At 35.2% G+C, this 24886-nt stretch overlaps 4 protein-coding genes, 3 long non-coding RNA genes and 1 pseudogene across 7 annotated transcripts; 6 read left to right on the top strand and 2 right to left on the bottom strand.

Annotated features, from left to right (window-relative positions):
- Positions 1-4550: 4550 nt before the first annotated feature.
- On the top strand, positions 4551-5294 carry LOC124454144. Its single transcript, XM_047004951.1, has one exon. The coding sequence runs from the start codon at positions 4551-4553 to the stop codon at positions 5292-5294; it is 744 nt and encodes a 247-aa protein (XP_046860907.1).
- Positions 5295-5798: 504 nt separating this feature from the next.
- LOC124454143 (protein ALP1-like) lies at positions 5799-6929 on the bottom strand. Its single transcript, XM_047004950.1, has one exon. It carries the CDS (start codon positions 6927-6929, stop codon positions 5799-5801), a length of 1131 nt encoding a protein of 376 aa, XP_046860906.1.
- A 457-nt stretch (positions 6930-7386) lies between these two features.
- LOC124454142 (protein ALP1-like) lies at positions 7387-8451 on the top strand. The gene has a single exon (XM_047004949.1). The coding sequence runs from the start codon at positions 7387-7389 to the stop codon at positions 8449-8451; it is 1065 nt and encodes a 354-aa protein (XP_046860905.1).
- A 760-nt stretch (positions 8452-9211) lies between these two features.
- On the bottom strand, positions 9212-10574 carry LOC124454140. The gene has a single exon (XM_047004948.1). The coding sequence runs from the start codon at positions 10572-10574 to the stop codon at positions 9447-9449; it is 1128 nt and encodes a 375-aa protein (XP_046860904.1). The 3' UTR covers positions 9212-9446.
- A 2553-nt stretch (positions 10575-13127) lies between these two features.
- Positions 13128-19569, top strand: LOC124454495 (annotated as a pseudogene).
- A 620-nt stretch (positions 19570-20189) lies between these two features.
- Positions 20190-20936, top strand: LOC124454505. Its single transcript, XR_006951473.1, has 3 exons — positions 20190-20280; positions 20574-20644; positions 20749-20936. It is a non-coding gene; the product is annotated as an uncharacterized LOC124454505 (long non-coding RNA).
- Positions 20937-21603: 667 nt separating this feature from the next.
- Positions 21604-22272, top strand: LOC124454506. Its single transcript, XR_006951474.1, has 3 exons — positions 21604-21736; positions 21875-22122; positions 22207-22272. It is a non-coding gene; the product is annotated as an uncharacterized LOC124454506 (long non-coding RNA).
- A 7-nt stretch (positions 22273-22279) lies between these two features.
- LOC124454504 lies at positions 22280-23124 on the top strand. The gene is made up of 3 exons (XR_006951472.1): positions 22280-22327; positions 22455-22655; positions 22728-23124. It is a non-coding gene; the product is annotated as an uncharacterized LOC124454504 (long non-coding RNA).
- Positions 23125-24886: the final 1762 nt, after the last annotated feature.

The following is a 24886-nucleotide window of genomic DNA, read 5'->3' as shown; positions in this document are numbered from 1 at the left end:
AGACGAATGGTATTGGCAGATCTTTTAAATAGCGATCCGTGATGAGAAAGATAAAAAGCAAGAGAAAAACTTTAAAGCACCGTCATTAAAACAAATTTGGGCATTTTCAGTGAACTTTTCTTGACTTATTGTAACTTTGCGTTGCTGTTGACAGGATGCCTACTGTGAAAATTTTCTACTAAATACTTTTGCTGTTCCAAGATAGTCCACATTGAACACTTTCTTCCTATTGTACCTCAACATTCTCATTACTGTTTCAACGTAGTCTACAAAAGTTAACATTTTCCAAATTTTTATACCTTAATACTTCATCGTAAATGCTTCATGATGGTCTAAAGCGAACATTCGATGTTTGTTTTATTCTAATGACGACTCCGCGATGCTTTTTCAATAAAGATATACGTACAACTCGTGTGGCTTGCTACCAGCTTTTAACATTGCTTTTATTAATCTTGCCAACTTTACGATTGTTGGATAAACAGCTTTGCCGCTGTTGGAAGAAGATCACCTTTGAACATTGCTTTTATTAATGTTGCCATCTTTACGATTGTTGGATAAACATCTTTGTCGTTTTTGGAAGAAGATCACCTTTGAACATTGCTTTTATTAATCTTGCCATCTTTATGGTTGTTGGATAAACATCTTTGTCGTTGTTGGAAGAAGATCACCTTTTAACATTGCTTTTATTAATCTTGTCAACTTTACGATTGTTGGATAAACAGCTTTGCCGCTGTTGGAAGAGGACCACCATTGAACATTGCTTTTATTGATCTTGCCATCTTTACAATTGGTGGATAAACATCTTTGCTGTTGTTGGAAGAAGATCACCTTTGAACATTGCTTTTATTAATGTTGCCATCTTTACGATTGTTGGATAAACATCTTTGTCGTTTTTGGAAGAAGATCACCTTTGAACATTGCTTTTATTAATCTTGCCATCTTTATGGTTGTTGGATAAACATCTTTGTCGTTGTTGGAAGAAGATCACCTTTTAACATTGCTTTTATTAATCTTGTCAACTTTACGATTGTTGGATAAACAGCTTTGCCGCTGTTGGAAGAGGACCACCATTGAACATTGCTTTTATTGATCTTGCCATCTTTACAATTGGTGGATAAACATCTTTGCTGTTGTTGGAAGAAGATCACCTTTGAACATTGCTTTTATTAATGTTGCCATCTTTACGATTGTTGGATAAACATCTTTGTCGTTTTTGGAAGAAGATCACCTTTGAACATTGCTTTTATTAATCTTGCCATCTTTATGGTTGTTGGATAAACATCTTTGTCGTTGTTGGAAGAAGATCACCTTTTAACATTGCTTTTATTAATCTTGTCAACTTTACGATTGTTGGATAAACAGCTTTGCCGCTGTTGGAAGAGGACCACCATTGAACATTGCTTTTATTGATCTTGCCATCTTTACAATTGGTGGATAAACATCTTTGCTGTTGTTGAAAGAAGATCACCTTTGAACATTGCTTTTATTAATGTTGCCATCTTTACGATTGTTGGATAAACATCTTTGTCGTTGTTGGAAGAAGATCACCTTTGAACATTGTTTTTATTAATGTTGCCATCTTTACGATTGTTTGATAAACATCTTTGCTGCTGTTGGAAGAAGATCACCTTTGAACATTGCTTTTATTAATGTTGCCATCTTTACGATGTTGGATAAACATCTTTGCTGCTGTTGGAAGATGATCACCTTTGAACATTGCTTTTATTAATGTTGCCATCTTTACGATTGTTGGATAAACATCTTTGCCGCTGTTGGAAAAGGACCACCATTGAACATTGCTTTTATTAATCTTGCCATCTTTACGATTGTTGGATAAACAACTTTGTCGTTGTTGGAAGAAGATCACCTTTGAACATTGCTTTTATTAGTCTTGCCATCTTTATGGCTGTTACAAAAGGCATCCTTTCTGCTTTTCGAAAAAGACCATTTGATGGGGCAACAAAGATGGGGAATTATTTTTTTGTAGTGAACTGTCTTTTGGTTATTCACTGCAAAAATAACATGCTTCATCTTTCTCTCACTCCTGTGGCAACAATCCTGTGATTACAGAAAGGTACGGAAACTGCGTTGATTTTACATCAGACACCACAAGGTAAGTAAAATTTTTATTCTTCTATCCGAACAGAATTAAAAAAATGGCGACATTAGAATTTTTTTAGATGAGATTATAACTAAAATATTGTTATATTCTACATTAAATATGCCGGAATTCGCTTTTCCGAGAGTCTAGATTTCAAAATTTTCTGGGGAAGCATGCCCCAACACCCCCCTAGCGTTGGCTCGCGCCGAAGGCGCTTGCTACGGCACAGGGCCACGGTCAGCTCAGAAGCTGGATCCGCCCCTCGAGGCTATCCTGCTTCTGATCTCGTCTTTGGTTGTCTCTGACAAGTCTCTTTGATACGCTAGGACAGCCTCGACACTTGATACTATCGTCTCAGTCGGGATTCGTCTAGGTGTTATGGAATGTTTTAGTCCGTAAGATAGTAGTCGCGATTCAGTTTCGTCTAATGAGCGGGAAGAAATATTCCTCACCCAGTTATCGTCATGTTTATGTCTTGTACGTGTTTTAGTTTGTTTTAAACGTTCAAGTTTTTGTTGTTGTTTGATTTGGTGTTGTGTCTCTGTCTTGTTTGCTCGTTTTTCTTTGCAATAGTTTGTATCGTAGAAAGTTAAGTATCACTTACTGTCGTTGGTATGAGTTCCTTCAGTTTGTTCGTCCTCAAAACGTATGTAGTCGTTAACAAGTTGTTCGCTCTGTGGTCCAAATGATCGTAATAAAGTAAATGGTTTGAGCCCGGGAGTATCGTTACATGTTTGTAAATGTCGATCATCCAGGTTGGTATAATCCTGAGAAGGACTGTTTTTGTTGTTGTTGACTGACGTTTCGACAACCTTAACGGTAGTCATCTTCAGAGTCAAATGAGGAGTAAACGTCAGGTTAGCCGTATTTGTTATCTGGTTCTTACATCATTGTATTGTGTGTACAGGAAATGTGTATTGTCATTGTAAATTAGTGTGAAGTGAAATATTCTAATTTTAGTTGTGATGTATGATTTAGGTGTGATGTTTTTAGTTGTAATGTGTGGGTGTCAATTGTGCATTGTCATTGTGAATTAGTGTGAAGTGTAATGTTTTTAGTTGATCGTTTGTTTGTATTGTGAATAAGTCGTTTGTAAGGTGCCGGTAATTGCTGTGATCTGTTCAGGGGGGTTTGTTCCAAGTTGGCATACCAACTTTCTAATGTAAGCCGTTGTCTATAGTCAGTACTGTAAGTAATGCATTTTGCCGAGTCCCAGTCAATGATGTGCTTTGTGATTCGGTGATGTTCGGCAATGTGATTAGTTTTGTGTTGTTTCTTAGTAGCTCGTTTGTGTTCAGTAAGTCTTATGTTTAAGTTCCTGCCAGTTTTCCCGATATAGGAGGCGTGGCAGTCGAGCAGTTTATTTTGTAAACTGCACCTTGTCGTTCGTTGGGTTGTTCTTTGTCCTTTATGTTCGTTAGTACTCGTCGTAACGTTGTGATTTGTTTATGTGCGACACGTATGTTGTATGGTCGTAAGATACGCGAGATAGTCTCAGACGTACCTTTGATGTTGTCACTGAGTTGTTCGTTACGTTGTTCGTTTTCATATATTTTCGTAGTAAACATTGTACGCTTTACTGGCCAAAGTAATGGCGGCCGTTAAATTTCCGGTATGCGCAAAACAAACTGCACCACACGCTTACATCAAACGTTACCGACGCGAGTTGCCCTTTTATGGATTCTCTGTTCTATGCTATGGTGATAGTCGGGAAGGCATATTGTATATGCAAAGGCTTAAATTACAACATCAAAGACGCCGACAAACTAGACTTCGTTTCCGATCTAGAATCCACACTGAAATTCACTAACTTAAGTGATGAAATCAAAGAAGACATTCACCACAAAGTAACGACAAACCTCTGCCTCAAAAGACCAGTCACACTTAACAACGAAGAACAAAAAGCTCTCAGAAACTTACGAAACGACGAAGACATAGTCATACTACCAGCCGACAAAGGACGCAAAACTGTAATCATGGACAAATTAGACTACATCAACAAAGCGAAGACCCTCTTACAAGACACCAACACGTATGAGCCTCTACAAACAGACCCCAACAAAACCACTACCAACCGCATCAACAAGAAATTAAAACAACTAAAAGACAAAAAGAAACTTAACGAAACCGTCTACAAAAGAATCCGACTCAACGACTCCTCCACCACCAAATTCTATGGACTACCAAAAATTCACAAAGAAAACAACCCGCTACGACCAATTGTATCTCTTCCTGGATCACCTGCGTATGAACTATCAAAATATGTTTCTAATATTCTGCACCCGACCATTCGAAATAAACATCGCACATAAACCAACACAAACATCCAAGAAAGTTGAAACAAGATTCACTGAACACAAGAATGCCATCAAACGATGCGACCCAAAATCACTACCAGCATGCGAACCTGCGTGGGCAACCAATCAGAAAAAGACAACAACAAACCAAAATGGCGGCGACAGGAAAGATAGAATGGACGCCAGAATTAGTTGAAGCCTTGATTGAAAATGTTCGTTCAAACAAAGTCGTTTGGGATACTAGCAATGCAAATTACAAGAACAAAAATGTGCAGGAGTCAGCATGGTTAAAAATAGCAAGTGAGTGTGGTCTGGAAGGAAAAGCATCGAGTATTAAAGCAAAATGGCGCGATCTAAAAGACACGTATAGGAAAAAGTTGAAGTTGTTGATACCAAAATCTGGTGATTCTGGTGGTACAAAGAAAGCTACTTGGCAATGGATGAGTCAAATGAGTTTCATGAAAAAATTTAGCATCGTTGAGACGCCAACATCTTCTAATTTCTTGACAATAAATGAGGAGGAAAGTCGCCGGATATGCTTGCTGTCAAACGACACTGAGGCGGACATATCTGACTTGTCCCTAACTTTAGATGATCCAAAGACAGACAGCCCAGCTTGCTCTCCATCAGCAAGTGCCGTTATTAATACTGAAATCTCTAAAGCACCAAATTTCTCTGGTAAAAGAAGGAAAAGGGATGAATCACTCAGCCAAGTAGATTTGGCGATTTTATCTGAACTAAACAAAGATAAGGATGATGATGAGGATAGTCTGTTCATGAAATGCTTGATTCCGCAACTAAGAAGACTGGAGCATAAAAAGAAAGCATTAATAAAATGCCAAATTCAGCAGCTACTTTTTCAGGCAGAGTTTGAGTCCAGTTTTGAAGATCAATGATTTCTTCTGAATTGCTCCTGCTAGCAGGAGTATTCTAGTTAAGTCTTGGCATGTAAATGTGCAAAACATGTACTTGAACGTTTTGACTGCTCCATATAAAGGCAAATTCACAGCTTATACACATACAGTCAAAAAGAACTGCTCAGGTTTTGTTTAGTAATGTTGAATAGATAGCAATTACCAAAGAGCTGGATCCACTTGTTATTGAATATACTATTATTTTTTTCTCGGAAATTTCATGTAATGTTTTGTCATTTTGTGACAACAATACCCCTGATAAACTATTTTTACTAGTGGGCAGTTCTTGTTGACTGTTTGTGTAAGAAAAAACAATCAAATTAAACAGCTAGAAACCTTTACCAATTTAATGAGCTGATTTTCCTTATATTTACATACTGTTATAGTTTTGACAAATTTACAGTATCTGTGTGTTATGTGTTTTTTACAAGATTGGAAACATTTTGGTTCTGCTCTTTAGCTTTTAATACTCAACATTAACAAACATCATTTATTTATGTACACATTTTGCCAAGGTACTGCACCAGCAGGTGAATTGAAAAAGTTCTTGAAAATGTCTCGGATTTCTTTTGCACTTTTCTTGCAGGCATTACCATTTTTTGTTTGGGTTAAGGATTGATAGCCTGTATCCTTATTAACATCTTCTCTCCAAGCTCTTGGCACAATATCTGCATTTTTCTCTTCAGAATCTACAAATCCCGGTGGGCAATATCTTCGCTCATGTCTGGGCAATGTTGATTCATGGAACATTAAGAAATTATGTAAGGCTACCACAGCTTTGACGATACCAATGCAACGCTCAGGTATAGCATAGATTGGTCGCTTGAAAATTCGCCATCTTGCAGTTGAAATGCCAAATGTATTTTCACTAACTCGTCTTGCCCTCGATAATCTGTAATTAAAAATTCTTTTGCCATGTTCCAAATACCGTCCACCATATGGCTTCATAACATGACGTCCCAATGGAAAGGCATCATCTGCAGTTATTACATAAGAACATGTGGTGTTTGTGTTGGGCAAATTGCAGTCTTCTGGTAAAGATAACCTTCCATTATAGAGGGCATCTTTCATTCCACACCGTTCAAATACACCACCATCGCTTGAACTACCAATAGCACCTATATTCACTAGCAAATAGGAATAATGTGCACTGCAAACAGCCATCAAAACAACACTGAACCAACCATGAAAATTAAAGTACAATGAACCAGTGTTGGCAGGACAGTGGCATCTTACATGTTTGCCATCTAGTGCCCCAATACACAATGGAAACTTCCACTTCTCCCAAAATTCTTTCGCCACATCTTCCCATTCGTTTGTTGTTGAAGGACATTGGACATAGATAGGAGATAGTGCCTTCCATATTGCTAAACATGTCTCTGGGACAATCTTGTTGACTGCAGAATGCCCCAACCGATAACTAAAAGATATGGTTTGATGAGAATCCCCAGTTGCAAGATATCTTAGGGTTACTGATAGCCGCTCTGCCGGCAAAATGGCTTCCCGTTTCTGGTTAGACTTAATAATCAATGGGGTAACTAACTGCAACAATTTCTCAAATACAATCGGTGACATACGAAAATATTTAAAGAAACTTTCGTGGTCTCCTAGTTGCATTTCTCTGACCAGATTGGCATACTCTCCTTGCTCTTTTCTTTTTTGGAGAATAGGTCGGACCCAAAATCGTTTTCTGTATTTTGCCTTCCTTTTTTGATACCTTTTTCGTAATAACAATAATATTAAGAGTTTTCTTCTGCAAAAAACTGCCATGTTTTTTATTTAACCCGAAAAATTTTGCCATGCAAAATAATTTCATTTTATTGGTCAATTAAACAATAGAAAATTGTGCGAACAGCGTTGATGATCGTGATAAGTGTGTATTGAATTCGCATGTGTACGCACGTCGCAATTCGCAAATCGCATGCGATTTGCGAATTGCGAATGTAGTGGAAATGGGCCTTAAGTATAAACACGAGACGAACATTCCACACAAAATTCATATAGACGAACGAGACGAACTTGTCAATTCGGAGGCTCGGCAGCAAACGTCTATGGCGGAAAATTCAAATTCAAAATGGCGGCAGAAATGCAATTGGTGAAGCATTTATCTCGAAAAAGAAAATTAAATGAAGAAAGATTATTTTTGTGGCAAAGAGAGAGCGTCACACGAGCAAAGCGTCGTTTCGAAGATGAATTAGCTGATGAGATCGAATTAGCGCTTGCTGCAGCATCATCTGTTATTTTTCTCACTAGAAAACAAAGGAAGGACAGGCGTCCTGATGAGCGCAGGAGAAATACTTGGTGGTCTGAAGGCTATCAATCTTGGAGTGATGCAGCATTCAAGAGGCGCTTCAGAGTGTCTCGTGCGACGTTTGATTTTCTTCTAAACGAAATTGGTCACGAAATGGTTAAACAACCAACTCGAATGAAACCCCATCCAACAACTCTTGATACACAATTGGCAATTTGTTTGTATCGGTTGGCACATGGAGTTACCTATCTAACAGTAGGAGATTTATTTGGTGTTGCTGCATCAACTGCTTATTGCATCTTCATAGACGTTTGCAAAGTGCTGGTCAAGATCTTGTATGACAAGTTTATTTACCTACCAAAGACAATAGATGAATGGACACACGAACTCCAAGGGTTTCTTGAAAATTGGGAGTTTCCATGTGTTTGGGCATGGGATGGCTTTCATGTATATGTTTCGAGTAGATTGAAGAATTTTTATAGTTACAAGAAGCGATATTCTGTTACTAATATGGGGTTTATTGGATATAATAAAAGGTTTATGTTTGCTGCAGTAAGTGCACCTGGCTCAACTCATGATTCAAGGCTTTTAAAGAATTGTGAAGTATACACAGAAATTGAACATGGCAAAGTGCTGCCAAAAAAATCACTGAACCTACAACCCTATGGAGAAATACCACTTACAACTGTTGGTGATTCAGCCTTTCCATCCCACTCGTGGTTGCTTAAGCCATACAAAGAAGGAATGCGAGAACCCCAAAAAAGGTACTTCAACAGGAGGCTTTGTTCTGCCCGAGTTGTGTCGAGCATGCATATGGGATGCTTAAAGGTAGATGGCGAATCTTGTACAAGAAGACAGAATGTCATTTGGATAATATTCAAATATTAATCATGACTTGCATTTTGCTACATAACATTTGCATTGACAGAAATGATCCATGTAAGTCCAGATGGCGCCTTGAAGTAAACCAGCTCAATATCATTCGTGGATTTGGCCAAGCAACAAATGCAGCTCAAGATGTAATATGCATGATATCTAATTGGCTATGGACATTGCGGCAAGAAAGAGCCATATAAATTATGAATAAGTTTTAATAGTTTAATAGTTTAGCAATTTTTGCTTTTGTGTTTCATAAAAATCTGTTGTTGTTACAACATAAGTCATCTTCTAATATGCATTTTCCTCAGTGAGGTGCATCACTAACCAAACTGTCTTTCAAGCATTTGGCTATTTCTCATCTGCCAGTAGTTTGTGGCCAGAGAGACTATTACAAAAGTTAACTCTCACACAGAGAACAAACCTAACCAGAATAAAACATATACTTGTATTTAGCTGGAAAACTCAGGGAAAATTAACATTTAGTGTAAGACTCACGTTTATTGATGAAGTTAAATACCTATACAATATACTTGTAAATTTGTTGTAAATTTGTTTCCTTCAAAAACAATTTCATTTTAATCAATGATACATCTGGCATTCTGATTTGTGTACAATGTATACATTGTACACAAATATACTGGAATGTGTTCACTTAATGGAAAAAATATCAATATTTTTTGTATTACATGAAAACAGAAAAAATATCAGCATCAAAATATTAATGAAATGAAATAAAGGAATATCTTACATTAATATTTCCAAAGTCACAATTAACATCCAATTAACAAGCATATACAAGTAAATTAAATGTTTCCATGCATTTTGCACAATTTGTCATCAATATATAGGTACTTTGACACTCAATTAACATTATTGATTCAGTTTTATAACACAGAAAAAATAAAAAACAAACAACATCAAATCTTTGGAATTGACAACTAAACTATACTATTTAATTGTTGATGCTGACCATGTAGTTAATACACTGCTGTTTTTCACTTAACTTAATTACGTTCATACCAAGGTTGGTCATGCTGATTTGACATTGGCATACCTAGACTTGCAATAGTGGTACCCTCATGTGTGGTTTGTACATCGGATTCAAGTTGACTGAAATTAAAACCACCATAGGGATACATGTTGTGAGGAGACTGCTGGTGAGCAATCTGGATATTTGGAGGGCGAAGATGTGGGGCTTCTGATTGATAAGGTCTACTGTACTTCATGATCATTTCCAACATCTTTATTTCGTGTTGCCTGTTGAGCTCTGCTTGTTCTCTTTGAAAATTTAAGAACTCCTGTTGCCTTTTCTTTTCAGCTTCAGAAAATAACTCTGAACGCTTTCGTTGCATCTCTCCCATATCAGAAAAAGACTTGGCCATATTCTGAATTGCTTGTGCTTGGCTTTTTACTCTTTTTTGAAAAAAAGGTCTGATTTCAAGTTTAGCTTTATGTTTCCCTTTGGTGTTACTGCTGGAGCTACTGTTTGTACTGGCTTCTAGTACATCATCATCGCCACTATTATCAGTTGCTTCAATGCTAAGGCCGCTGGTATTACTAAAAGGTGTATCTGGTCTATCAACTGTCTCATCCTCCTCGTCTGAATCTGACAATGAATTGTCTGATTCGTAAGATAACAGAACATCACCACTACAGGAAGCAACATCTGCATCTCCCATGGTATCACAAAATATTTGATTAATGATGGTGAACCACTCTGGCTCAACAATCGGTGCCTTTCCGCTTCCCTTTTTAACACGATCTGTAAATTTTCGCCACTGACTTCTAAGAAACTTATACTTAACTCGGAGCCTAGCTGGAGTAATTTCCAGGGGGGTATCTTTCAATTTTCGTTTCGAATTTTCTCTTTCACGTTTGCTTTCTTCTTTGAATTCGTCAGATTTTAGGTATGTTTCAAGATCTTTTGCAATTTCTTCATAAACACACAAGTTTGCAGACTTCTTTAATGCTAGCGTTTCTAATTGAACTGCATACTGTTTCTTTTCATCTGCTAGTACAATTGCAAAATATTTTAATTCAGTTTCGGTCCAAACTCGCTCCTTCTTAGCCCTATTTTTCTTGTTCGAATCATGAACCATTTCATGAACACGATCATTGCTTCTATCCGCCATATTGATTATTATGGGTGAAATCCGCTAACAGCGAGTAACGAAGTATCATTTGTTTTGGTAGTTCGTCCACAGTACGCATTTATACTCACAGACGGATGATGCGTCAAGACGAACTACCCATGCAAATTCGTCTAAACAGACGAACTATTCTGATAATTCGTCTTGACGGATGATCCGTCTGTTTGCCCGTATTCAAACACAGACGAACTTAAAAACGAACTATGTTTTTCTTGCCAAGTTAGTCCAGACGGATGATTCGTCTCTAGTATAAATCGGGCCAATGGCCTATTCTTACATTCTGACGAAGGCTTGAAGCACCGAGTTGAAAGCTTAATAAAAATTTCAAAACAAAAATCCAGAGAATCCTTAATATTATCACTTTGTATATTGCCACACGAAAGTCACAAAACAGAAATAGAAACATCACCTGGTACAACCCACTATAAAACTCCAATGTCCACACAGACATCGGACACAAGTTCCTTAACATAATCAACAGGTCCTTTCCAGAAAATCATCCACTCAGCAAAATCTTCAACAGAAACACACTTAAGCTAAGTTACAGTTGCATGCCAAACATCGATACAATAATTTTTACAAACAATAAGACCGTTTTAACCAAAGAAGAAACGATGAAAAACGCCACCACAGACAGAAAATGCAACTGCGGAAGAAAGAGGAATGCCCACTGAGAGGAGAATGCCAAACCAAAGGGGTAGTCTACCAAGCCACAGTCACCAACACACTAACCAAACACAAAGAAACCTACATCGGTCTAACGGAGAACACTTTTAAAACACGCTACTTGAACCACACCAGCTCATTCCGAAATAAATCAAAACAACACTCCACAGAACTCAGCAAACACATATGGAAACTAAAAGACTCTAACACACCATACACCATTAACTGGAAAATTGTAAAGAAATCACAACCTTACTCAAACAAAACCAAACGCTGTAATTTATGCCTCTCGGAGAAAATATTCATCATCTTCCACCCAGAACTCAGCTCGCTCAATAAACGAAACGAACTCATTTCCGCATGCCGCCATCGTAATAAACACTTACTAACGTCATTAATGTAATACTATATCACCTAAACATTTAACTATTCATCTTAATGTATAAGTTCCGTTGTGCTATAGTGCTATATTTATTCTCCTGACGAGTGTGGCAAGTTAAACAACTGTCATACGAAACAGCTCTGTTGCGATAGTTTCTATCACAAAATCCCATTATTTATATATATATATGTGGTGATGTTGAAAAAAATCACGAAAACTACACATTCATTCCGACAAGCCTGTTTCGTGATTGCTCACTCTTCGGGGATTTAATGAATAAATACTTAAATGTGTAAAATATTTATACAAGATGATGGAAGTTATTATATTAATCATGCTAAGTATACAAACTGCATATACAATGTGCCCTCCCGGCTATCACCATAGTACAATAGTAACTCCTGCACTTGGGACACAGGGTGTACTGTTATATATATTTATATATATTGTAACACGTATAACCCCATTGACCAATTTATATACTCTGGTTTACAGTTTTAAGCGAATTAAATTGAGATAATAAAGCCATCCATTTGAGGATATTATATTAGTAGAAATTCCATCACATAAACTTTTGGTCATAATGTCTTTAGTTTTCATAACATAATTTATGACATTGTGCAAGAATTGCTGATTTCCCTGTTTTTCCCTTATAAGGTCATAAAACATGACAGCTTTATCGCTTTATCAAAACGATCTATGGACAAAAAATTCGGTTGGCATTGTTACGCGTTCATATTAGATCGTGTTTCTGTGATCTTGTGCCTATATATATATATATATTTAAAGTGTATATACAATGTGCCCTATACATATATTGTACCATACCAGTTGCAAGGTAATGCTTCTTTTGTGCACTTTGTCATGCTATCACTGGCAGACAGATCTATCATCTATCATATTCAAGTTCTAGATTACAGGATAAGAATTGAGAAATTGTCATACTACGAGTCAATATATGTCTTTAAATGATAAACTACATAATGCCATATCAACGTTTACAACAGTCACATGGCATAAGAAGCATGCGATGTTGAGAATTGACGTTATCAACACGTTCATTGCATAATGTGTCATTATAAGAGGTTGATGAAATGGAAAAGCAGCTACCAAGACAATTTTACTAAAGAGAAACTTAGCTAAAAAGCAGTTGCTTTTGAGGATTGTATTGTAACACGTATAACCACAATGACCAGTTTATATACTCTGGTTTACAGTTTTAAGCGAATTAAATTGAGATAATAAAGCCATCCATTTGAGGATATTATATGTGTAGAAATTCCATCACATAAAATTTTGGTCTTAATTTCTTTAGTTTTGATAACATAATTTACGACATTGTGCAAGAATTGCTGATTTCCTGTCTTTTTTCCCTTATAAGGTCATAAAACACGACAGCTTTATCGCTTTATCAAAAAGATCTATGGAAGAAAAATTTCAAGAATTTGTAAAGGTCAATGATAATGAAGACAGTTGTAAGCAAACGATTCAGTTGGCATTGTTAAGCGCTCATATATTATCGTGTTTCTGTGATCTTGTGCCTATCCTCTAAATGATGAAAGCTACACCACTTGCAAAATGTTTGATGTTTGTTTTGTTTATGTTTTCGGCTAAATCCAAAGAAGACAACGTTGAACAAACTGTATGTATTCAATGCTAACGTTATTTAATAAACTATGCTACATATCACAATTTGTTCTCATACACCGTTACGTTTCAGGAAGAAGAAGTAATTTCATTGCCTAAATTCATCAAAAGTACCTAGAGTTCTAAAGTATCTTAATCCATATTTAGCATGTATAGGTCCATGTATGTTAGTTTGGTTGTTACCTTTGGTACAAAATATCTTTTTTGAAAAAACACCAAACACCTTATCTTCAAAACTAAAGTGTCTTCATTGTTACAATTCGTATAAGTGTGCACGTATTCCTCTTTAAAATAAAATACACTACATCATTTGTTTATATGTTGGCTTTGAGACATTGACTAGTCGTAGAAATTTTTTTATCTCGTAAAATTACTACAAATGCAATCATTTCTTGCAATACGCTGGATTGAAATTTAAAATAAATGGTAAAAATCTTAAGAAATGCACCACTGGGAGATGGGTGTTCTCATTTACAGCTTTCGATTCTTAATGAATTTTTTACAGTACTATGTTTTTTTACGATGCATTATGTTTCATTAATAAAACTATTTCAAGTTTGAAATCATTCACTTTACGTAGTGATGAATAAGAAAGTTGTAAGATTATAGAGTGCTATTCTGCTCTATTTATTTCAACGCCTTTAGAAATGTTACAAATTTGGGCAACCGTCTCAGCCCAAGCAATCACCGTCATAAAAGAACCCCGCCAATTTAACTAGAATACTTCCCCCTAAAATTAGGTGCAAGATTGTTCCTTTCAGCAATATACTTGCATAAGGAAGATAACAACATCGATAATTGTAACGAATGTTTGGATTCATGCATGCGAAATAAATACTATTTTTTAAATATATACCGAGCAGAATTGTATACATGAATCAGAAACGGATATACCAAAGTATAATCTATATAATTCAAGCCACAAAAGGTTTTTAGGTATATAATTTTCTTAATTGCATCAGTTGTTTAGAAACGCAAAACACAAGCGTAAAACACAAATGCGAATGTCCTATTCGTCTGGATGAGATTCTGCTTATAGAATCAGACTACCAAAATATATTACATTGGACACTACAATATTATTAACAAAAACTTGTTGAAACTGAAAATTGACTACTAGATATTAAATATTACAATACTAAAAAGTCCTCTGCAATATATATAATTCATAAATAGCAAAATATTTGAACAAAAACGCGCACAAAATTTCTCCAACATTTACAATTTTTTGTTTTGTACGGTGCCTAGATCTGTTATTGTCCGTTATGTAATTGTCCTGCGATTTCAATCAAATTTTTATGTTTAAATATCTCGTAAAAACACTATGGAGCTGCTGCAGACAAAAGGAACTATAAGGAAGTCAAACACAGAGAAAGGAATCAAATATGTAAATATTATAAATTGTAAGGCTGTTTAATCTCGATTCTTGTTTGTCTAGTGCGATGTTTTCCAGGTAAGACGTCACAATTTAAATGATTTTTAAAAAGAGGCAGGGAATATGAGAAGATTTATGTTGCGCACCCGTGTTATTATTTCATAGAACTTGAACTGTTGTTTCTGTCAAAGCCTTTTTATAGTTTGGTGACGAGCGTTTAAGCTTTTACTCTTTAGTATTGTCAGCTTTAATTCAACTAACAATTTTTAAATGCTTTCATCGTAAAAGCTTATATGTATTCACTGTTCAGCTCCTTCGACGGATTATGGATATGTACACTTAATAATGCTAGAGCAAATGTTTCATGTAATAAAAGCATCAGCTGTATCTCGTTTGGCAAATAACATAAGAAACGTGATTGGTAGTCACAGTGCCGTATTTAGTCTAGTACGTTTATTGTACGCATTCTTTATCTTAAACAGCTCTTTTAAGAACTATTACGTTACTGCGCATTTAATGAATACGACGAGTTTTTTAAAAAAGACATGTTTCAACATCTCATGACGAAATCTTTAGTGTAATAAAAAATGTTATTTAAGAAATAAAAATGTTTACTGTGTTTGCACCATTGAACTAAATAGATGGAAGGCTACCTCAGTCGATATTTTGAAGCCAGTAGAGCCCAGTCTTTCCACGCAATTGTAAACACACGGCCGATAGACAAAAGCGTAAAATAGCTTGAGGAAACTACGAAGCTTCAAAAACAAGACGCAAATTTTTTTGTTTTGATTTGGCAAACAAAAATTTCACAAATGAGACTTAACACCACGTATACACAATTTTTTGACAATTACATTTTTGTAAAGGAGGCCATAGCCAAGCATAACTAGAACGCATTTTGCTGTTATTGTTTGTTTTGGCATGTCTGCGAATGTGCCAAAAACCATAGCGTTTTTGTTTCAAAGTAGCATAAAAATGCACATATAATTCTAAACATACATCAGTTTGTGAATGTATTTTCACCCAAAACAATTGTTATCAATGTTTTTCTGTGGAAGTAGAATTTTACAGAAAAAAACAATTTTTAGTTCAAACTTACACGAGATTTGGTTTTAAAAGATAAATTAGATAATATATGATAATACTCGTCACATCCTCCCAAACTAAAGGCTTCTGTAAATATGTGAACGTACAAATATTTCATGGAGAAGCATGTATATTATTGAATACATCCAGTTGAATCTTTTCAAAATAAACAAGTACTTGCTGCAAAGTTTCCGATTTGTATAAATTGAACGATGAACGATGTCATTGTTTTTCACAGTTTCCACACTTTGATAATTTCCATTTCGAAATATGTATTCAATAGGAAGCATCATAATTGGCTGAATAGAGATTAAGCCCTATCACCTTCAATGCCACAATACTTTTCTGCTCAAAGTTGGCTTTAAAAAATTAATAGGCTTTTCTATTACAGGTAGCCTTCCATCTATAATAGTTCAATGGATTACACAGGCTTATGCAAGCCGTGGAGACCTTCGGGAGAACTCGAGAGCAGATCAATGCAAGCCCGAGACCAAAGGTCGAGGGTTGCTCCTGCTCGAGAGTTATCATTAACTTATCTTAAATCTTAGAACATTAACTTCTAAGTTTTATTTATTCGTCGAGACGAAAGTAACTTACTGCATGCAATTCTAGTGTCATGTACATCTATTATTTACTGAGTTCCAGCTTAAAATATATAAATCATGGCCATCTATTTTTTTGAAAATGGAAGCGTAATGCTTCTTAGTAGCTAAATTTTGCTGGCGCTAAGCTCTCAAATGCACACAGAGTTTTCCGTTTTCCATCAAAAATTCGTATCACATTGACACGATGATTTTAAAGATAGCACAGCTTACGACACGAAAAGCACACTCATAGATGACATAGTTAAAAAATGTAAGTTACAATATGCAGTATGCCTAGAGGTTTGTAAAATATGTTTTATTTGAAAATGAAAAATAACTGACGATCATAAAAACATGCAGTTCGTAATTCTGTGATTGAAGACATACGGATTATCTATCTTTTTTCAAAACAGGTTTTTAAGTTTTACTTCATTTCTTATGTAAACAGCGTCCTTCGCAATAATGTATGTTACTCAAGGTACTTATTTCAAATTTTGGACTATTCTAAACTCTCACTCAAATTTAACCTATCATTAGTCATAATCATGAACGTTAACCAGCGGACGTAGACAAGTGTCGATGAGAAGGTCAAAATAAAATTCATTTAAGTCTAAAAATATTAATCGACAGCGAGTAATAATTAAGTACCATTCATATTTAACTGCACATCTTTAACAACATTTAAGAGACTTAATCATGTTCATTCATTAATTTTTGTCAGAAAACACGACTACCTAGAGGTCTTCCCAAGAAATCAAATGTTTGCAAAACCAGTTGTCTTGCGCCTTGTGTACCTGGAGTTCCTGGTGTACATGGAGTTCCAGGTCATAATGGGGTGCCAGGAGCCAAAGGAGCAAGTGGAAGTGATGGAAAGCCGGGAAAGATAGGTCCATCAGGGCCAAAAGGGGACAAAGGAATCCAAGGTGGTATGGGAAGGACTGGTGTTAAGGGTGAAAAGGGGGAAGCTGGTGTACAAGGCCCTGTGGGAGTTAATAATGAATCCAACTGGAAACAATGCTCTTGGAAGACGGGCGATGATCGAGATAATGGACTTATAAAGGTAAATAATCACAACAAATTTTGTTGAATTAATTAGTTCATGATCAAAGATATTCTTGATTTTGCAGGTATCATTATACATAATTAATTATTAGTAATAATTTAGGCAGTGACAGTTCAATTTTATATTGTGCTATAATGGTGACATGTTTCGCTGTGTTTAAGAAGGAAAAAGGAAAAAAATATGTCTTCATAAATAAAAGATAAGGCTTTGTATTTTTATTTGAAATTTTTTTATATGTATGCCAAATACATTTAAAAAAATCGTTGTTGATTGTAATGTCACATTTTATTCAACTTAGTTCTGTTATTTTTTTTTGTTTTTACACACATTAATCAAAAATCAACGACATGTACAAGCTCATAAAGTTTGAAATCTTTTTATTAAATATTGAAATTTATGAACATAACTCCTACTCCGCTCTGGTAGAAGACTTTATTCCTAATTAACAATCTCTAAATTTTGCATTTTGGAAGTGAAAGATAAAAACCTTAAAATATTCTGGGAACTATATTATAGGCACTTTATTAAAACTGGCTTGGCAAAACTGAAAGTAAATGAAAATGATGTACAGAGATAACAAAATTTGTTACACTTCAAAAGTCAATTTTCTTTTATTAGATAATATGTTTTGTGTTTTTCTTGTACGCAGTGGTTTAGCAAAAATCATTACAGTTCTACATTTAAAACTCAATTCGATTACGTTTTTGATTGAATTTTGTCTTAATCAAACCAATAACCAATCTAGAGTAGCCACGTGAGTGTGAACACATTACGTGAAGCCAGAGGCCACGTAAGATTGATAATTGGGGGCCGAGGCAAATATTCATAAATGCATGTTCTACCTTAGTATCTTCTATTGAAATCAATTGTGGTTATGGATTAACAAGATTAAAACATATGAATATATAAATTTTGCCCCAATTACCAATCTTGTGCGTCCTTAAGAAGCAGCTTGTTGTTTTTTTTTCATATATATATATATATAGCAATTTTAACAACACTGTTCGTTTTTAATTTTCATAAAACATTTTAGAACACAAATTTAACGAGTATGAAGGCTTTTCATTTGCCTTGAATTTCAACATAATTGCTGCAATGTAATCTGACGTACCCTAGCTGCATTTGGAATGTGTCATTTTATCACTAAATCTCTTTTGATGTTCGTTCAGTTTTAGGCAAGATAGAAACAAAAATAAATTATATCCCTTTTCCATTTGTGTATGGCATACAAAAAAACCATTCATAATATGGGTATAATTAAGTTATGTGTTGTGACCAGGGATATACCAAGCGGGAAGCAAATTCTTGTTATAAATATTAAAGCCCAGCAAAGTGCTTTTAAGCACTTTGAAGACTCTTAAGACGAAACGTTACGCTACTAAATAAATATTTCTTTTTATACGTCATTTTTGTATTGAATGGCTCTTTTAGAAGCACTTTGCTGGGCTTGAACATTTATAACAAGAATAAGTTATGTGTTATTGAATTGTGTTTTTCATCAATCATTTCAAATTTCTAAGTGATGTTATATTACACATATTTCTTTTTTATAGCAAATATTTCTCCTTTTTAAAATAGCCAATTTCTACTATAAAATAGATGCAATATGTTGTCACTCATACCTGATGTATATTACTGTGTTATTTTGCTTTTCTAGATATGCAGTTTTAAGAAAAAACGTGACAATACTTATCTTCGTGTGTTCTACGCCGGCAGCCTCCGTATTTACAACTGCAACGCGTGTTGCAAGCGATGGTATTTTAAATTCAACGGAAAGAATGTAATCCTACAATTGAAGGTGTTTATTTCATATGGAAAGGTAGAGGTACACAGAATATCCATCGTCATCGTCATATAGAGGGATATTGTGGTAACATCGATAAGGGTACTGTTAATGTTGGTTTCTATGTTGGTAATTGTCAAAGATATTCCAATGCAGACGCCTACAGTGGATGGAATTCAGAGTCTCGAATTGTGATTCAAGAAGTTCCAGCACCACAGGCTTAATTCAAACCAAGCTGAATCTGAATTGTTGTTGAATATGCTATACTTATCATAATTGTTGCTAAGATTTTTATAAACATACAGCTCTTTTCAGTGTGGTCTTTTTGTTGTCTATGTCACTATTTTTATTCTTTATTCTCAAATAGATTTTGAATAAATAGTACAAATACAGAATTTGTATAACTTTTTTGGTTTTTTAGTTATCTTTCGGCAAAGATGCGAATTAAACCTGAATTTCAACATTTTGTAAAAAATGTCGAGAGCTCTAATCCGTGGCATGGGACTTACTTGTGACGTCATTTAAGGACACAGACTGACTACCAAAACAACTTACACTGTTTATGTGTTAGATCGATGTGTAGTTTTGGTTGTTCTAACGTAATTCGGAGAAAGGCATTTTTTAACGAAGAAAGAAGCGAAGCTAAGCGTAGGAGAAAGCGATGGGTCAACTTTGTGAAAGCTACTCGCGATAAGTGGGTCCTCACGAAGAATTCCTCAGTTTGCTCGGAACTCTTCACAAAAGGTTTGTTTCTCGGCAATTCGGCTCGCTTTCTGAATCAGAAAGTAATTTTGCACCTCGACTCGTTCGAGACGAATTCGGAATCGTTGCTTACCCGAGCATTTATCCTCGAAAAGATGACAATGAACTTACAACAAGAGATCGCAGAATGGTGAGTACGTTAAAATTATACATATGCATATCTACATTTTACCTGGAATCTGTGTGAGTATATTTCATAAATATATGTCATTTTAGATGAAAAGAAAATGGATGTCTGATTATAAAGAGAGGTTGAATCAGAAAATATTCCCAGTACAAGTAGCGAACCCTCAAGAGCAAATAAAAGAAACAACTTGTGATTGAGCCTGTATTAGAGAAGGTAAACTTATATGATCATTACGCCAATGCTGTAGGGTTAATGTAAATTATTGTTTTGTATATGCATTGCTGTTGTTTCTAATTTAAAAAGTAGCTGTGCAATGTGAATTACAATGCCAAAATTATTTAAAACTTGAAAAAGAGAAACGTCGTTACAGGAACTTATGGCTTGTTGCAAAGCATAAGCTTCAGTGTAGCAGAACTTATGCAAGCAGTTCAAATATGGATATGCTTGTAGTGGGTAAGTGTTTTTAAGATGATGCTGCTTTAATTTTATTTCATGTATGATTCTAGGTCAAGAGAAGATTTGCCAACGTAATAAGATCAGCCATGTTTAATAACCTCAATTTCTACAACACTACCAAGTAAGCTAGCATGCACCCTGGAAAATTATTGAAGTTAATTACTAAGAAATATGGACTTAATCAACCTTGTGTAGCTGTGCATTACTGAAGTATCTATTTCATAGATGAGTATGACAACAACAGCAGCAATGAAGAATCATCAAATAGTAGCAAAGTGGTTGATCTTGATAGTTGTCCTGCTGAGGAGGTTTTGGACCCAAATAATCTTAGTGGTGACTCAGACTCAGAGAGTGATCTTGGTGCTGAACAAAGTTATGAGACAGAGACAGAAGAGATAATCACATCTAGTGAGAAGGATGTGACTGAATCAGAGCAGCCAAGAACATTTAAAGGTAACAATTTTGGATGAGAACTGTAATTTATCAATCACCATGGCAATGTTAAAATAGTGTGATTGTTAAATAAATCAAAGTTAAACAGCTTATTTAATCAATCACTACCTTGATGACACAAAAAGTGTGTGCCAGTATGTAATTGTATTTATTGATAGCTACTATTGCATTTCATACAGCACATGGGATTGGGATGCATTTCATTGAGCATTACTTCTCTCACCAGCGTGTATGTAAGACTTATCTGATAGTGTAAAAGAAAGATGTAAAGAAATTACTACAATCAAATGAAAAGCTTGAAAGTCTTTTTAAAATTTTGTGTAGGAAAAACTATATCCTGCATTGGTAATCTTCTGGAAAAAATACCAAGACTGTTTGATAGAGAAAGTGATGGCATGTAAACAGCCTATTGCAATTGCTGGGGATGGAAGACACGATTCCATGGGACATTGTACTAAATATTGTGCATATACAACAGTCTGTAGCACAGTACATCAAATCATTAGTTTTTCACTTGTGCAGGTACATTTCTTTGAATTATGTGATTTTCTTCTTTAAAACTATTTACCTATTTGCTATTTTGTAGAAAATGAAGTTGGAAATAGCACTGGTATGGAGTTTGGGGATTTAAAAGATCAATGGATTTTCTTAAACCTTGCAATATTCCAATCTCCATGTTAATCACTGACAGGCACACACAAATTGCCAAACATATGAGAGAGTATTACCCACTACTTTGACCTTTGGCATTTGACAAAAAGTAATGATTTTTTTTTAGTTAATAAAACAGTACTTTATGAAGCAAAAATTTAACATATATCTAGTATACAATTTACTACCTAGACTGGCATCAATAATTGAAGTGTTTATCTAAAACATATTTTATATTTCATCTTAGAAGTGACCAAAGTCCTGACCAAACTTGCAGCATGTGCTGGATGTGAGTCTTTATCAAGCTGTATAAGACCTTATTCCAACCATTTGTACTGGAGTGCTATATCAACATCCTCTGGTAATGGAAATATGATTGTGGCTAAGTATCTTTCCTTGGTCATGTCAAAAACCAACACAATGGATTTTCAGACCCTTTATTTGACAAATGTGCTCAGGATTCCAACATAAAACCATGCAAATGGCTATATGAAGGTAAAAAATCTTAAACAACTCTTGTTGCTATTAAAAAGAAATATTCTGTGTGTAATAATCTCTTATTCATTGCCTTGTCTTTAGATTCTCTATCATACAATAAGATGTGTACAGCTTTAACTGGAGTTTCCCAGGTTAAAGTGCATTATCAAAATTTAAAATGGTGAAGCTGTTGTAAGAAATGTAAAAGTTGCTCAGGATTTTGGTAAGGTTATTTAATATATTTCTCCTACTGCCTGATATCATGTGTTGAATGCCATAATAGTCAAAGCCATAGTAAAAATGATTACCATAAAATAAAATTTTAAATTATTTGCACATTGCTCCTCCAGGGTATGTTGAAGATATATATTAAGTGTTGTGCTCTGCACTCATTAATGAGGAAACATTGAAAAAAGCCAAAGGTGATCTATTACGAATGACTCCATTGCCAATGAATTCCATGTTGGACAAGCAATCAAAAAGTGAAGCTATCTCAAAAAAAGCAAGAAGACAAAGCCCGCCAGCTGTACATGTTCCCCCAACTAAGCCAGGTTTTACAAGTCTTGGTTTGAGTTAATTTGAATCTTGTTTTTGGAACTGACTCACTTTATTGTTTCATATAGCTGAAGTATCACCTGCCCAAGAAAAAATCACTGATCAGAGAAATGAGAGGGCAGCACCTCGATGCACTGTGTGCAAGATTTGGATGAAAGGCCATAAAAATATAATTAACTGTCCAAAAAACCAAAAGTAACCACTTTTTTAAGAGCTGGTGGTATGAGCCCAGTTAGTTGGGATTCAGTGAAGTGTAAAATGACTGCATGGAAAGAATAAAAAGAAAAGGAATTGTAATTTTTATGTTTTGTATAACAAGAATAAGTGTGAATCAAAGATGCAATACATCAACAGTGGCTAAAATCATTCCAAAATTCACTGAATCCCTACTAGCTGGGCTCATGCACACAACACCTAAAATGATATATAATGTTATGTTATTTTACAAATTGTCCTCTTCATACCCTGCAAAGTGTTCATTTTATTTTAAATAAAAGTTGTTCGAATAACATGGTAAGCACAAGCTGGAATTCTTTTGTCTCAAAAAATGCAATGTACCATTCTTGTAAATTGTCTATGCAACAACTTGAAAAACCCGGAAAAGGCATAATACACAGGGTCCATTAAAACAGGTAGGAGTCCATAAAATACAAATTTTGCAAGTGTGCATTCATAGATAACCCAGACAGAAGCTTTTAACGGTTACTTCTAACAAACCTTTGCTCCAAGAATCATTTACGATATCTAACTGCATCCCGTCTTTGGTAAAGATTGGCAGCTAAATTTAATGCCCATGGATTGAGGCAAATGGCATCAAATCCTGGATGCTCTGTGATGCATTTTGGCTGCCTTCCTAACTCGCATAACACGACAGTTACCACAATTGCACCTCAGAAACTTATCTGTCAAAAGCTTCGGCTACAATAAATAAACAAATTTTCCAACTTTTCTTACCAAGAATCAAAGGAACTTCATTTTTCATTCTGCGTTCGAGCTCTTCTGTTTGGCGTCTTTCTTCTTCTGTCTCTCTAATATAGTTTTCTAACCACTCTTGATCTGCAAGTGGTTCGTTTTCATACGCTGCAATTTGGCATGACTCAAAATCCCCATCGGTGTTTCGGAGCGCATTTGACGACGATTGATCTTCGTCTTCTAAATCGAATTCCCGACTGTTCAATTCAATATTTTCTGCTGTTGTTGCCGTGCTCGACTCAGAATCGGATGTCGACATGTTTCGTAGAATTTTTATGTTAATTTTAAAGCAATATATAAAGAATTTTTATTTCACACTGTGTTGTTTTGTGTGCGGTGCATTCATACGTTCCGTAAATGACGTCACAAACCTCTCGTCTTAAGTCCCCTCGAGGCGCGGAAATTTCTCGAAAGCAAGCTAATTTAAACCGCAAAACCACTTCGTTTTATTTTTTACGAAATTTTCTTCGAAATCATATTTTCCATAGTCTAAACTTTACAATTCAACGAATTTGGAAAGGCTGCATGTGCACTTTAAATGCTCATCACACTTTAAGCAGTCATTCATATGTCTGGTTCTGTATTCATATGTCTGGTTCTGTATTCATATGTCTGGTTCATACGTCATCGTATTATGTGTACAGGAAAAGTGTGAGTGTCAACCGTGTATTGTCTTTGTTGTAAGTCTAGAGTGATACAAAGCATATGTATGCTATATATTTCCCTAAACCATTTATGAAACTCATAATAGTTAAAAAACATTTCTGCGAGAACTTCCATTTCTTCATTTGTTGAAAGAAGTTTCATAAATTTACTTAAAGAATGTACGTACTATCATAGTCATTCATATAAATCTTATGATTTTTAAAACAACTTGAGGCGATAAGCCAAATCTATGAACGGTTATTCTGGGGCATCATTCGTCAAATAGTTAAGATGTCTGAGTCTTTAAGATTTAAGATTTATAAGATTTAAGAGATTTAAGATTTAAGAGTACATGCTAATTTGTTAAGAGCATTAACAGTACTTAATTCTCATTCTGCTTAATGTATCCTCAGCATGTGCATGTGGCTGCAAAAGTTTGCTAAGGTTCAGATTGCTTTTTCAGAAGAATCGAAACTTCTACTTCCTTTATTTGGTTAAAATATTGCACTTAGCAAAAGGTCATCAATAGATGGATAAAAGATTGAAAACCGTTGTTGCTAGCAAAATTGAAATCAATTCGTTTCTTTCCTAGCATCAGTTGAGTGCGTTG

Source organism: Xenia sp. Carnegie-2017, unplaced genomic scaffold, assembly GCF_021976095.1.
Source record: "Xenia sp. Carnegie-2017 unplaced genomic scaffold, XeniaSp_v1 HiC_scaffold_3, whole genome shotgun sequence".
Taxonomy (NCBI): Eukaryota; Metazoa; Cnidaria; class Anthozoa; order Malacalcyonacea; family Xeniidae; genus Xenia; species Xenia sp. Carnegie-2017.
This window is presented reverse-complemented; position numbering and strand designations above follow the sequence as displayed.